This window comes from Aquarana catesbeiana, linkage group LG01, assembly GCF_042186555.1.
Source record: "Aquarana catesbeiana isolate 2022-GZ linkage group LG01, ASM4218655v1, whole genome shotgun sequence".
NCBI classification, from domain to species: Eukaryota; Metazoa; Chordata; class Amphibia; order Anura; family Ranidae; genus Aquarana; species Aquarana catesbeiana.
The window spans coordinates 319,385,311-319,401,401 of NC_133324.1; the positions used below are offsets into that span (position 1 = coordinate 319,385,311).

Genomic DNA, 16,091 nt, shown 5'->3' on the forward strand with positions numbered 1-16,091 from the left:
TCATCTAGCCCAAGTCAGGCTAGCATAAAAGTAATTAATGAAAAGTATAGTCAGCATGCCAACAACAGAACTAGAATCAGCATTTCACAGTTGTCCAGAATATCTAGAAATTAAGGTCATGCGAGTATACTGCAATCATACTATACCAAAACACAGTATCAGTATTTTGTACAGACATACTGCACCAAATAACATGTACAGTATGTGATACATATTAAGTAATACTGTATGTGAAATAACATAGTCCTAAAAAAAGCTTTAAATTAATACAATCAGCATCTACAGCATTAAAGTGATACTAAAGTCTCTTTTTTATTCTTTAAAAATAGCAAACATGTTATACTTACCTGCTGTGTGATGGTTTTGCACAGAGCAGCCCATATCCTCCTCTTCTCGGGTCCCTCCCTCCGGTTGAGTGCCCCCACAGCAAGCAGCTTGCTATGGGGGCACCTGAGCCACAGCTCCATGTGTCCATTCAGACACAGAGCCGTGGTTCGGCTCCGCCCCCTCTATCTCCTGATTGGCTAACCGACTTTGATTGACAGCAGTGGGAGCCAACAGTGCGGCTGCCGTGTCTCAGCCAATCAGGAAGGAGAGTCTCAGACGGCTGAATTAGGATAAAAAACCTTCGGTCTTTACAACCACTTTAAGGCAAAGTCCCTCCAGTATATTTGCAACCCATGGCAGAATTAATTCTCAGGGACTTATGGAACTTGAAAGATTAACATTAATATGCCTTGTCTTATAAAACAAGTCTTTAAAAGAGTCCATGTGATCATCAAATGAATAAAGAAGCAAAATGCACAGCCAGTTTTTTGCTACAAACTATCTTGCGTGAGCTTTCCCAGTCTTGGCAATATAAATTCCAACTGAAGTCTTTCACAAGAGTTAATCATTGCTAGGTTGACGTAAATATATACTTACATACAAGAAGATAGCCAGTGCAAAGAGTGGCGGAGGAAAGATGCAGAACGCCCCATCCAGGTAACTAATGTATCCATCACTGTCACTGCAATCCGGAGTGCTTCTGATGAATTCACATCGAAGAGAAACATTTACCTTTCCCACCTCTTGACACTGCACAAAACAAACAAAACAGGGCTCAAGTAAATCCAAAGTTAATCACTTATGAAGAATAAAGAGTAAAGTGTGGCGCTAAAATGAACTTGTTCCTCATATGGGTCAGACCCACTGAAATGTCAATCAGAGGGTCAAAACTCCCCCATGAGGTATTTAATCAAATAAAATCTTTTTCAAATCCTATAAAAAAGAAAAAATAATGAGTACCTTAAGTAAACCCCCCTATAGTCTGCCCCATATATTGTACTATATCCAATCAAGTGTACCCGACTGAAAATTAATATCAATATCTTGAAGGGGATATCTATATAGGGATTGGTATGTGTGCTATCTAAAACAAGGAAGAAGGGTCCCCCTAAAGGGGAAGAGAAAAAAATGTGTGATATTTAAATCACGTGAGTAGGGGGGCGCATGCGCGGCGCGATGCGGGACAGACGCTGCTGAGCTCCGTCTGACGAGGCAGGCCAGGCACGATACCCGGGGCTATTCCCAGCTAAAAACACCACCATCTGACCGATCACCCCCGCGGGATCAATTTGTGCATGCCATCCGGCAAAAAGGAGCGACAGAACCGCTCCCAACATACCCTCACAAACTACCTCATTAGTATGGAGAGGAGGATGACCCAAAATGGCGCCGGCCACCATGCGGCCTCCAGCGGTCCGGAGCATACAACTAAAGACAGTGAGTACCCTCAGCCCCTTTCCAAAGCAGACCTAGATGCAAGCCTCTCTGCAATCTATGATAGATTTGTGGACAAACTAGAAAGGGAGATTCACAAGTCTACCACTGCTCTCTCACAGGAGATTGCCAGCATAGGAGGCCGCACAGACCTATTAGAAGCCAAACATGATGAACTAGCCATTGCACATAATGACCTCAGAAAAGACTATGAAACATTGGCAGACAGTTTTTCTTTCATGCAGGCTCACATCGAAGATCTCGATAATAGGAACAGACGAAACAATATAAGAGTGCGTGGTGTTCCAGAGTCAGTCACAGACATAAATAAAGTCATTACAAAGCTTTTCCATGATCTCGTACCAGACAACCCTCTCTCTGCTTTTGCATGTGATAGAATGCACAGGGCTCTGCGCCCAAAACCTACAGCAGATAAACCTCCAAGAGATATAATAATGTGTATGAAGGACTTTCTCACCAAAGAAGATGTAATGCGTGCTGCCAGGAATTCCCCATCCATAGAATTAGATGGAACAAGGCTGCAGATTTTCCCTGATATCTCCCCTGCGACTTTAGACCGAAGACGCAGAATGAAAGAAGTCACAAATGTCCTTCAATCAGCCAGAATCAAGTACAGATGGGGATTCCCGTTCAAATTGTCATTAACCCATAATGGCAATTCCTACACGGTCTACAATGTCATTGAAGGAAAAGATTTACTCATTAAACTAGGACTGCTAGACCCACAACCATCACAGCGTTTACCTGCCACTCCTAGATCTTCACCTATATGGTCCACTCCTTCTACCAGACGCATCCCAAGAGATCAAAGAAGATGGCAACAACACTCCCCCCAAGATCGTGTCGCCTGATCTGTTTATACAGCAACCAAGCTTGCGACTTAGCGGTCACTTTCACAGGATGGTTTTCTAACCTCAGCTTCGGCCCTTCTCCCCTGTCTAACTCCCCAGCGAAGTGTAAACCCTCATGCTTACTGTAAATGCTCCGGATGCTACAATCAACTCTGGTTCAGAACTTTGGAGCAGACCACTTATTCAATCTCCTACCCAGACGAATACTACTATTTTTGTTTTTTCGTCCTAATTTTTTCATGGACTCTTTTTTTTAGGAGGAATAAGTTTGTAAGGGGATACAGTGGGGGGTGGTGGGGCTGGGAAGGGAAGCTCCCATGTTCCTATGTTCTCATTTTTTTTATATAATGTTTTGGTTCTTTCCTTTGGTTTTTTTCTTTCACCTATTTAGGTATCCTGCTCTTATATTCACCCTCTCTACTTAAGATTAGACATTATTGATGTGATTCTCTAACCCAGATAAAGGAGGGTTATGGTAGAGAGATATAACCTATTATAAAAATGCTCTCCTCGTTTACTTCTTGAGGATTTATACCATTTAGGGATACGCTAATGTTATTTATATAGTGTTCTTACCATGCACTAATCTCCTTTTTTGGTTTCATACCTAGTTTTTACTCTACAAACTGCCTGGCCTATCCGCCGTCGCTAGTTTGACCCCCATTCTGCCAGAGGGGCCTGCGGCCCTACCTTCCCCTAGTGGGGTGCTGCACCCCCCACTGGCGGAATTTGGATGATCCAGTCCTTTGAAAAAATTTACAAGGCTGAACGACTTTAAGTCCTTCAGTCCCCTTTTTTTTGTTATTTTAATAGTTGGTATTTTAGCCCTTATGGCAATTTATGCAAATATTATATTTTTTGGAAGACTTTTTATTGCGGACCATTCAATTTTGGGTAATTCCAATTGTTTAACAACCATTATTCATTGTAATAATATACTGAATTCAAGTTTTAATACAAAGCTATTGATCTCATTTCGATTTATGAAATCACGTATAACCTATTACTTCAACATCATCCCACTAGTACTCCCTCCCCTATTTTGGTATATACCGATCCTCATCTATATAATTAGAATTATCATCCTCAATAAATATGGGTCTTAAAGTATTCTCCCATAATGTCCAAGGCCTTAATTCTCCCAATAAACGTAAAAAGGCATTCAAACATTACAAAAGATTGGGTGCAGACATAATACTAATGCAAGAGACCCACTTTTCTACTTCCAATCACCCACAATATTTTGACAAATCATTCAACCAATTCCACTACACTACATTCTCCAACAAATCTCGTGGTGTCGCTGTTTTTATTAAAAATTCCATAATTTTTGAACCCCATTCTATCTACAAAGATATAGACAGTAGATTCATCATATTGAAGGGCAGTATAAATAGAAGAAATATCACTATAGCTTCTATATACGCCCCAAACGAGGCCCAGACAACATTCTTCACTAAATTCTTCAACGTACTAGAACAATATATTTCACCTCATTTGATAATTGGAGGCGACTTCAACCTTTCTGCACACCCTGCTCTTGATAGAAGTAAAGTGGCCCCCTCCTCCAAAGCTTTTAGTAAAACTATAAACCGCTCTCTTAGCAAACTGCAGCTAATTGATTCCTGGAGAGCCCATAATGTTGGTATCAGGGCATATACCCACTATTCCCACCCCCACGGTTGTTTTGCCAGGTTAGACTATATTTTCTGCACGCCAATCCTTTTAGCAAATTCTTCTAATACTGAAATACACCCATGCCCATGGTCAGATCACAACATAGTAGAGTTTGATACCTCCCATATCGGCATGACTCCCACCCCCTTTAATTGGCGCCTCAATGATTCACTCCTATCTATCCCTTCCATTGTCCAACAAATAAATACCCATATAGAAGAATACTTCCACACAAACACCTCAGAGGAGGTTCTCCCTACCTCAGTCTGGGCAGCCCACAAAGCTGTTTTGAGAGGTCATCTGATTAACATTGCCGCAGCCAGAAATAAATCTAAACTGACGGAAATTAAATGTCTTACCAAAGAACTGCATGATCTATATATTAAATTAAACTACAATATTACCCCAGATATAGTAAATCTCATTCAAATAAAACGTAAATCCCTAAACACTTTACTTTCTGAAGACACAGAGAAATCCCTCAGATTTTCCAAAGCCAAATTCCTACTGCATGGTAACTCTTCCTCATCAATGTTTGCCAGGAAACTAAATCAAGACACTAAACCCCCACACGTTTATAAACTGCGAAACCAGAAAGGCAATATCGTAACGCACCCCCAAGATGTCCTAAAAATTTTCACCTCATTCTATAAAAACCTCCTTTCTGGCCCCCAAACACACCCACCTCCCACCACGTTAGACTGGTTAAACTCCCTTCAACTCCCAAAGCTTACCCAACTCCAGGCCTCTTTGTTGAACAACCCATGCACAGACAGTGAAATTCTCAACATAATAAAATCCCTCAAAACATCGACAGCACCAGGCCCAGATGGCTTCACCACATCATACTATAAAAAATTTGCCTCATTACTGACTCCCAGCCTCACCAAAATGTTCAATTATATCCTATCAGGTGGTCACTTCCCAGAAGATATGCTACTGGCCAACCTATCATTAATCCCTAAACCTGAAAAGGACCACTCCCTTCCCCAAAATTTTCGCCCTATTTCAGTCCTCAACAACGACCTCAAGTTATTTGGCAGATTGCTGGCAAACAGGCTTGCTACGGTTATCACATCCCTGATCCATACGGATCAAACGGGCTTTATCCCAGGCAGACAAATAGTCGATAACATTAGACTTGTCACAAACATTGTTCAAGATGCCAACCTCCATTCTCGCCCCCTCTATCTGCTTAGCCTTGACATCCACAAGGCCTTCGATAGCGTTAATTGGTCCTACTTAAATCACTTTTTACCTAAATACGGCATATCAGAAAAATTTATACATGGATTTAACGCTCTTTACCACTTACCCCAAACCAGAATTAGAATTCCAGGGAATAACTCAGATTTCTTCCCCCTAAGCAGAGGAACCAGACAGGGCTGCCCTCTCTCCCCCCTCCTTTTTGCCTTAGCCATCGAGCCCCTTGCAGTTGCCATCAGAAATAACCCTAATATCAAAGGCTATCAAAAAGTTCCATATGACTTTAAACTCAGTCTTTATGCTGACGATGCACTTCTATTTTTAACAGACCCATTAATCTCAATACCCAACCTCCTCTCAGATCTCCATTCATTCCATAAACTTTCTGGTCTTTTTATTAACACTAACAAATGCTCCATTCTACCTATAAACAGCCCTCCAAACTTAACCTCACTTCTGAAGAAAAACTTCAACTTCCTTTGGTCCTCACACTCCTTTAAATACTTAGGAGTTAATATCACAACATCCCACAACCTATTATATAAAAGCAACTACCTTCCCCTTTTCTCACGAATCAATTCACTGTTAAAAACCTGGTCCTCTTACCATATTTCTTTCCTCGGAAGGATTTGTGCCTTTAAGATGACTATCCTTCCAAAACTATTATACTATTTTAGAGCTCTTCCCATTAATGTACCCAAAACAAAACTGGAATCCCTACAACGTGAAATTAATAGATTTATTTGGAACAACAAAAAACCCAGATGTAGTTACAATCTTATGCATAGACCACAAGATAGAGGTGGGCTGGGACTTCCCAACCTTTGGCTTTATTTCTTAGCAACCAAATTAGTACAAATGGCTCAGTGGTCTTCCCCTGATACAAATGTCTCCTGGTTGACCTTTGAATCCACCTCTATTCATCCTTTGAATATCAGAGGAATTTTGTGGTCCAACACAAAACTACACCATATTCTTAATAAAAAAAACACTTTAATTGCCCAACTTATACTCCTTTGGAATAGAATCAAAGATAACTTCAAACTCCTCTCTGCAACCCCTCCATTAGCCTCATTCTTGGGGGACCCCAGACTCCCGCTTGCTTTCCTTGATCACACACCCTTTTACAACTGGATCAAAAACAATCTTACCACTTTAAAGTCTATCACACTCAACTCTAAATTTCCATCTTTCGCCTCACTACAATCCAGATTTAATTTCCCCCCTTCGGAATATCACCAGTACACCTTGATCCGCGAGTTCTACTCTACATACTACTCATTATCTGTTAATCCCCCTAGTACTTTATTCAAACACATCTGTATCTCTTCACCTAGAGACAAGGGACTGATATCCTTCCTCTATAGCAATCTCAATAACTTTCTCCAACCCGAAAAAACAGGCCCCATGATTAGATGGGAAGCAGAGATTGGTAGCTCATTCCCAATGGACTCGTGGACCAGGATGATTAAAAACCTCCGCAAAAGTAATTGCGCTGCTGCATTTAGAAAATCCCCAATAAAACTTCACATCAGGTGGTACATGACTCCATCTAAGATACATCCCTTCTACCCCTCAACCTCCCCGAACTGTTTCAGAGGTTGTCTCTTGGAGGGCAGTTATATCCACATCTTTTGGGATTGTGAATATTTGAAACCAATATGGGATAAGTTAATCAACATACTAGAAAACCCTCTTAAGAAAAAAATTTCCCTATCCCCCCAAATATGCCTGTTATACGCTACAGTTCCAGATGTCCCAACTCCTTGTAATAGATTAATCCACTCTCTAATCAGTTCAATACACTGGATGATAGCCTTTAACTGGAAAACACAAAACCTACCATGGCCCCAGGTTGAATCTAGAATGGAATCACTTAGACTTTCCGAAAGAATTCATCATACCCTATTTGACACTATGCATATCTATAATGAGAAGTGGAAATTTTGGTCCTTATCAGACCTTCAACGCTTATAATTTTTCACACCCTACTAAAAATTCATTCTACTATATCGTTGATTTTTACGATAACATATCCTCTATACTCTAATGATTAAATAATGTAACCCATCCTACTATATCAGCTTTGTGTTATATTTCCCTTACATCTTTATACAACGTCTTCATTGTATTCTATTCATTAATTACCCAACTTTGTATATTCTACAATTATTTCCCACACATGTTAAACCATATTGATGTACTCTGCAACCGTTTTATTATGTGTCTTTCAAATAAACTTTTGTAAACAAAAAAAATAAATCACGTGAGTAAACACAAAATATATTAAACCGTGATGTCAGCAGACATATAAACAAGCATCATATAGAATACATATATTGTATTAATATGTGAAAAATAAAAATATATAATTGTGAAAAAATTCATCCCAATATGATGACAATGATATATAAATAATGTTCATAAACAAATTATATTTAAATCGGATGTGAGTCCCAATGATGGACCTATGAAGGTACACCTAGATGCTTGGCCGCTTGAACTCCCTCCGAACAGCCAGGATGGCTCACATACCGAAGTAATAAAGTTGGAACTGTGGATATAGGTGTATATAAAATACTCTTACCAAGAGTGGTGGACTCACCGGCCAGCGGCTTCGGAGTCAAGGTAAGCTTGTAATAGCACGAACGGTAGTAGATGGAATGCTGCTTCATCTGTTTAGTAGAGATGCTGGAAGGTGAGAGTCCCCACCAAACGGTCCCCTACATTCAGGTATTCCATTCACCATATAGCTCCTCCGGTGGAAAAATCAAAAGAAGAGACCCCACATAGCGTAAGACCGCTTCAAAAAAAACTTTAATAAAAGCTTTGCAATAAAAAGGAAACACTGGCTCATGGACCACACCAGAGACCAGGTATAGCAAAGATCTAATGGCCCATAGACAATAACAGAGGCCAGGAGACCAAAACTGGTAAAATCAATAAAAAAGCGCTTAGTTTAGTTGTGGCATTTTTTATTGATTTTACCAGTTTTGGTCTCCTGGCCTCTGTTATTGTCTATGGGCCATTAGATCTTTGCTATACCTGGTCTCTGGTGTGGTCCATGAGCCAGTGTTTCCTTTTTATTGCAAAGCTTTTATTAAAGTTTTTTTTGAAGCGGTCTTACGCTATGTGGGGTCTCTTCTTTTGATTTTTCCACCGGAGGAGCTATATGGTGAATGGAATACCTGAATGTAGGGGACCGTTTGGTGGGGACTCTCACCTTCCAGCATCTCTACTAAACAGATGAAGCAGCATTCCATCTACTGCCGTTTGTGCTATTACAAGCTTACCTTGACTCCGAAGCCACTGGCCGGTGAGTCCACCACTCTTGGTAAGAGTATTTTATATACACCTATATCCACAGTTCCAACTTTATTACTTCGGTATGTGAGCCATCCTGGCTGTTCGGAGGGAGTTCAAGCGGCCAAGCATCTAGGTGTACCTTCATAGGTCCATCATTGGGACTCACATCCGATTTAAATATAATTTGTTTATGAACATTATTTATATATCATTGTCATCATATTGGGATGAATTTTTTCACAATTATATATTTTTATTTTTCACATATTAATACAATATATGTATTCTATATGATGCTTGTTTATATGTCTGCTGACATCACGGTTTAATATATTTTGTGTTTACTCACGTGATTTAAATATCACACATTTTTTTCTCTTCCCCTTTAGGGGGACCCTTCTTCCTTGTTTTAGATAGCACACATACCAATCCCTATATAGATATCCCCTTCAAGATATTGATATTAATTTTCAGTCGGGTACACTTGATTGGATATAGTACAATATATGGGGCAGACTATAGGGGGGTTTACTTAAGGTACTCATTATTTTTTCTTTTTTATAGGATTTGAAAAAGATTTTATTTGATTAAATACCTCATGGGGGAGTTTTGACCCTCTGATTGACATTTCAGTGGGTCTGACCCATATGAGGAACAAGTTCATTTTAGCGCCACACTTTACTCTTTATTCTTGATTCACAATTTGTCTGATTGTTGTGTTGGCAGATTTTCACATTTTTCTTTGGGACTGGCGCAATATTATTAATTTTAATTTTATTTTGTAATCACTTATGAAGGTTAGATTACTTCCAAAATGTTATATAAGATGAGCCAACCAAACTACAGGGAATGAGATTCAGCCAAAAGTGGGCTTGTTTGTTGATATCTATGAATTAACCAAAAGAGGGCCCCCCCCCCTCAAAGCTTTGTTCTGATAAGCACTTGACTTTGTTTTGCATTTTTTGGTGCTTGTCAGAAAGAGGGGAAATTAGAGTTGCTAAATCTATCCCAATGAATCTGTAAAGGTGTCCTTGGACTGCCCATTTTCCCCCTTTCTGACCATTTTCCTCCCCTACATCTGTCTGCTGTCCTTCCCCCTATGACCTGTCCAGCCCCCCTCCATTCATGAATACTCTCCTTCCCCTATGATCACTCTTGCCCAAGTCTTTCCATACATAAAAGTGTATCTTTTTCTTTCCATCCTTTCCATTTTCCATCTGCAGACTTGCCAAAATCAAAATGTGGACTCCAATCACGGACATGTTTTTAACCACTTCAGTTCTCGAGAAATTTTCCAATTTTTTGCACACGTGTAAAAATCTGCATTATTTGCCATAAAAGTACTTAAAGCACAGATCATTGTATATTTTTTCGGAAAGCAAAGACCTTGAAGTACCAAAAGATAGTAGTTGCTCTCTGTCCTGCAAGATTAAGGCCAGCTTCCAACAAGGGAAATCTTTTAATATTTCATACATTCTGAATACATTCTTCCCTAACTAGTATGATGCTTTTTGAAGGTATCTGTAACTCAGATCCTTATGCCCGGGGCATTACCTCCAAATCATATTCCCATGTTACAGCAACCACCCCCAACCCCGCCCCCCACCACTCTCCTTTCCTACACTACCTCCTGGATCTCTGACCTGAATATACATTTGGAGCAAGAGTATTGGGATAGTATCGGGGCTATGACTAAATCTTCCTCCCAAAATATGTTAGCAAAAGAAACAAATTACAAAATTCTACTACGTTGGTACTTGGTTCTGGCATATCCAAAATATTCAAGAATATCCAAAAATTTCTGCTTTCTACCCCCGTTTGTTTCCAGGGCTGTGCAGATAGGGGCACTCACGCCCATATCTCGTGGACTTGCCCGATCATGCAGAAATTTTGAACTGAAAATGATTGTAAAGTTAGGTTTTTATCTTTATGCATAAGGATATATAAAGACTTCTGTGTTGTAGCAGCCCCTCTCAGCCCCACTAACACTCACCTGAGGGCCCTCTCTGTCCAGCAATGTCCACGAGCGTCTCAGCCGTCTAAAATTCTCCCTCCTGATTGGCTGAGACACAGCAGTGCCGCCATTGGCTCCCGCTGCTGTCAAAGTCAGCTAGCCAATCAGGAGAGGGGACAGGGCTCTGTGTCTAAATGGACACAGGAAACTGTCACTCAGCTCAGGTGCCCCCATAGCAAGTTGCTTGCTGTGGGGGCACTCAACAAGAGGGAGGGACCAGGATCACCGAAGAAGGACCCGAGAAGAGGATGATCTGGGCTGCTCTGTGCAACTTCACTGCAACAGAGGAGGTAAGTATAACACATTTGTTATTCTTAGAGGAAAAAAGAAAACAAGACGTTACAATCACTGGAAGTCTTCAGGATGTTATTGTTACCCCTGTCGCCTGGCTCAACTTTTACCTTGTTAAGCTGTTGTACTTGTGACTTAACTAGGGCCTAGCTATACAAGTCTTGACAGTATCTAAACAAATGATTGCCAAGCCATGGAAGACCCCTTCACTTTGTATTGTGGAGACTAAGAACAAAATCACATGAGCCATGATACATAGCAAAACTGAAGCCACTATGCTGGAAATCATGGGTGGACCATTTTCTCCCAACAGCCTTTGACACTTCCCTTCTAAAGCTATAACATCCCTAGCCTTAGTCTTTCTTTCTCAACTTCCGTATATATAACAGCTGTTTGAGGGCTTCTTGCCCCTACTTTTCACCTTTGTAATAATGGAACAGATTATTATGTCCTTATATTTTTGTCATCTATGACATGATGTCTTCTATATACTCTACTGGAAATCTATGGATAACCCATTTTTACCTGTATTTTTCTGATCTACTGTGGTTCTGTATATTCTACTTGCATTTGTCAATAAAAATATTGAACAAGAAAAAAAATAGTAGTTACAATTTTTTAGGTCATGCTATATTTGTGCAACTGTTTATCAAATGCATATTTTCAGGAAAAAAATATAATAAAAAGAATTTCAGTACAAACGCACACACACACACACACACACACACACACACACACACACACACACTATAATACCCAACTGTTTGGTCAAGTAAAGAGATACAAACAAGTCAAGTCTTAAAATTGTGTGATACCGAGTCTCCTCCCACTCAGCATCCTAAAGTCAGTTGATGTGGTCCAAGGCTCCCAGTAAGAGTTGGAGAGCTTGTGATTATTTCTTCACCCTTTGGATGTACTTTGTACGTCCAAAGAGCTGAACAAGTTAAAGATGCTTGAGAATTGTCATCCCTATCCTTGTTTTACTATTTAGAAAACCACTGTGGATCTAGCATATGCTTATATAGGCGTCCTCACACTTCAGTGACTGTTCCATTTCAGTGGCTCACAATGCAGTAAAGCAAGGATGAGTATGAAGCTTGCATCTTTATAAATCAATCAACAATGGCAGCTCCTAAATTTGACATGTTCCTTTCAAAAACATGTCTATAGTTGCACTTGGAAAATGAAAGCTGCCAAGACATTTTTTTTCTGCCTCTCCTAACCATAATGATTCACTGTAAAAATCTGTTGCCACACTCATGGTATTCCATGAAGAAATTTGCAACAGTCCCTGGACATGCAGAATCTTTGGTTCACTTACCACTGAATGGAAGTTGTCTCTCTTTCTCTCTCCTCTACAGCCCTTCAAAGTGCACAGTTTACACTGCATTTCTCAGCTCTAGAAGGCAGGGGGTGGTGATCTGATGTCACCCACTGAACAGCATAGAGCAGGGAGCTGAGTGTAATGTGAAACCTGAGATTCCTGGAGGGAAGGGACGCAACCCCCTCTACAGTCTCATAGGGAAACATGCACAGCTGATGCTGTCAATCACCTTCTGTTTGCATTGGGGGGGGGGGGGGCATCCCCTGGGATTCTGTCAGAAGTGACTCAAGCAGACAGCAGAGAAAGGAGAAGAGTGCAGATAGGAACCACACTAAGATAGTTAGGATTGAGGCTAGTTCACACTATAGAGCGATAGGCTATGCTCATTTTTAATTTCAGAGGTTTATAACCAACCACTCTAAATTGTGCATGTTTACTACCAGCTATATCAAAACATTGTTAGAGAACCACATGAAAGTCTATGCCATAAAGAACGAATTTCCCATCTGCACACTATAAAACTTCCTCTTTATAAAATGTAATCAGGAAGCACTATACACTGGCATGTGACCAGCTGTAACGTTACCCCTTTCCAATAGTGAATACTAAATTGTAATACTAAACAGTATAAATAATATGTGATAAGGAGAACTGGATGAAATAAGGACGTACAAACTGGATGATGAGACTGGACATATACAAAAAGCATCAGGAATAATATGACACACTATGGACACTACTGTTATCAGGTTTTTCTAGTTGCCACTGACGTATACATAGAAATGTTCTAAGACACTTGCACACAAACATTCTCGTTCAATATTTTTATCGAAAAGTTTCATCAGTATAGCAAAACATCGTAATAACAAATATCCCCATCCGGGAGCCAACATGGCCCTTCGGTAGGGTTTAACAAAAACAGAATTTAACAAGATAACAGTGTATTAATGTAACAACGAATATATAACATACATCGGTGATATCTGATCCCCTGAAGGCTTGTTATAAACCATTGATCAGAGAAATTGAGCGACAATAAACTCTTTGCGTGCCATAGGTCTATTAGGTTGAGCAGGGGTCGGCAGAGGATCAATATCTGATTTTGTTCCAGTCGGTTCAAGGGAGCACATGCCAGCCACCCCAACAGGGATCACGCTGTGGTCCGTACATGCTCCTCCTGCTCCTCCCGGATATTTTGGTCCTGCCCTCCGCCTCCTCCCTGCCCCTCCATTTCAATTTATTAAGTAAATGTATGGACTGCCTAGTGACATTGCTCCAAATTATGTAGTTAGTGAGAGAGGGCTGTGATCATATGGCATGCAAGATAAGCTAACAAAAAACAAGGTGCAGGGTAGGCCCTGAGTAGTCATCTTGTTGCCATAATAGGTAGTAAGGGAAGAGAGTAATAGAAAAGAAAGAGGAAGAGAAAGTGCATCTGTGGTGTGATTATCGAAGAAGAGCGGAGGAGGGAACCCAGTACCTGAATCAATCGTTGAGGGGAGTCAAGTGGCCCAGATATAGGGGAACCTTGATGTAGCGTAGCCCAAGGCTCCCAAGTCGCTTCAAACTTGGGCATCCTGTCTGATAATTTTGCAGTGATTTGGTCTTGGGTCATAATCCAAGAGATTTTCCGCTTAGCGGCTATCAAAGATACCTTGTTTGTTTTCCACGCCCTTGCAACGGTAAGTTTTTTGCTCCTAGGAGCATAAAGAAAATAAGATTATTGGTATGTTTGGGGACACCTTCTATTCCGTGGTTCAGTAATTCAATAGTGGGGGCTTGTGGAATTCCACTCCCGAAAGCAATGGGGTGAGGTGTCAGGAAAAATTTTAGCAAGTCTGGAGGGCACATAATACCAGCGTGTGAAAACTTTAACGTTTGCCTCTATTAGGTTTATGTTGAGAATACCCTTGTAAGATTTCTGGAAATGACAGAGCCATTTATTCGGCTCCTGTGACAGGCCAAAGTCCGCCTCCCCTGCCTGAGCATATTGAGACAAGCTGTGTTTACTCGCCAATAAGGCATAAATCAGTGAAATACCACCCCTCTGATCCGTGAGGACACCATACCACTGTTCGTAAGCTGTTGGTTTTGGGGGAATGAGTTTGTCTGTCCATAAAGTTTTTAGAAATGTCTTAATTTGGTTGAATCTAGATTTCTCAGTATTCGGCATTTCAAATTTGTTAACATAGTCAGTCAGCGTGAGAGGGCCCAATGCCGTTAAGAAGTGTCCTATTCTAAACATGCCCTTATTTAACCACCACCAGAAAGCTGTTGTGTTCAATCCTGGCATAAAGTCCTGATTGTGAAAAATATGGGCCAATGGTATCAGGGAAGAAACTAGCGAATTCTGTTTGTGGAGTGTGTCACAAAGTACCATCAAGTGTGAAAGTGTCGGGGCCATTATTGGGAGTCACTGTTTCCGGGGACACCATATCAAAAAATCGACTGTGAGGAGTGGGACCGCCTGACTCTCCATGGATATCCAGTCCAGTTTTGGCCCCTTGGAATATACTGAGGAAATTTGTGTCAATTGAGCCACCTGGTAGTACCACCATAAATTTGGAAGACCTAATCCTCCTTGCATTTTGGGGCGAAAAAGGACCTCCTTTGATAAACGGTGTCCCTTCTTTCCCCAGACGAAGTGGATAATGCGTGATTGGAATTTGTTCAGGAAATGTTTGGGTATAGGGAGGGCAGTGAACGGAAAAGGTATAAAATACGAGGCATCAGGGTAATCTTAAATTCGGGGGTAGTTTGCAGCAAAGGGTTTGTCCACCCTACTGGGGAGTGCGATTCCCAGGTAAGGTATAGAATCCGTGGCCCAAGTAAAGGGAAAATGTTGTTTAAGTTGATCTAGCCGATGTTCTGGGACTGAAATATTAAGAGCCATAGATTTAGATAGATTAACCTTGAGACCTGAGAGGGCACCAAAGTCCTTGAGCTTTCTTAATAGATTGGGTGTGGATATTAAGGGGGTGTAATGAAGAGGAACATGTCATCTGCAAACAGTGCACACTTATGTTCCTGGGATCCACATAGTACTCCTTTAATGTTTGGATTTGATCTAATGGCTATAGCCAGTGATTTAATAGCAATCGCGAATATAAGCGGAGACAGTGGGCAACCCTGTCTTGTACCTCTATGTATATTAAACCCTTCAGAGTAGTGTCCCATGAGGCGTATTTGTGCAGTCGGGGAGGAATATAGAGAGTGCATAATGCCCAAAAAGTTGGGGCCAAAACCCCATCTACCTAAAACATCGAATAGATAAGGCCAGGATACTGTATCGAAAGCTTTCTGTAAGTCTATGGATGTCAGGAAGCCTTCTTGTGGGGTCTCTCCATCCCAATTGGAATACAGTGGTGAGATGACATTTATGACCCTTCTGACCTGGTCCGCGCCCTTTCTCCCCGGTATAAAGCCTGCCTGATCCTCATGGATATATTTTGCTATAAATTCCGACAATCTATTCGCCAGGATTTTGGTCATGATCTTGATATCATTATTGATGAGAGAGATGGGGCGATAGCTGCCCACATCACTTCCATCTTTCCCTGGCTTAGAAATGACTGAGATGAAGGCTTTGTTTAAAAAAGCGTGTGAGGTAGGGGGCTAATGTGGTCCCAAATTTTTTATA

The 16,091-nt window shown here is 40.8% G+C and overlaps 1 protein-coding gene across 2 annotated transcripts in view; it reads right to left on the reverse strand.

Moving 5' to 3' along the window:
- The window catches only part of SLC8B1 (solute carrier family 8 member B1), a 127,537-nt gene that overhangs the window by 42,794 nt on the left and 68,652 nt on the right, over positions 1 to 16,091 (reverse strand). For both annotated transcript variants that reach the window (XM_073630206.1, XM_073630196.1), the window contains one exon: positions 925 to 1,077. In XM_073630206.1, coding sequence (XP_073486307.1) covers positions 925 to 1,077 — 153 coding nt within the window. The remainder of the gene's footprint in view (positions 1 to 924; positions 1,078 to 16,091) is intronic.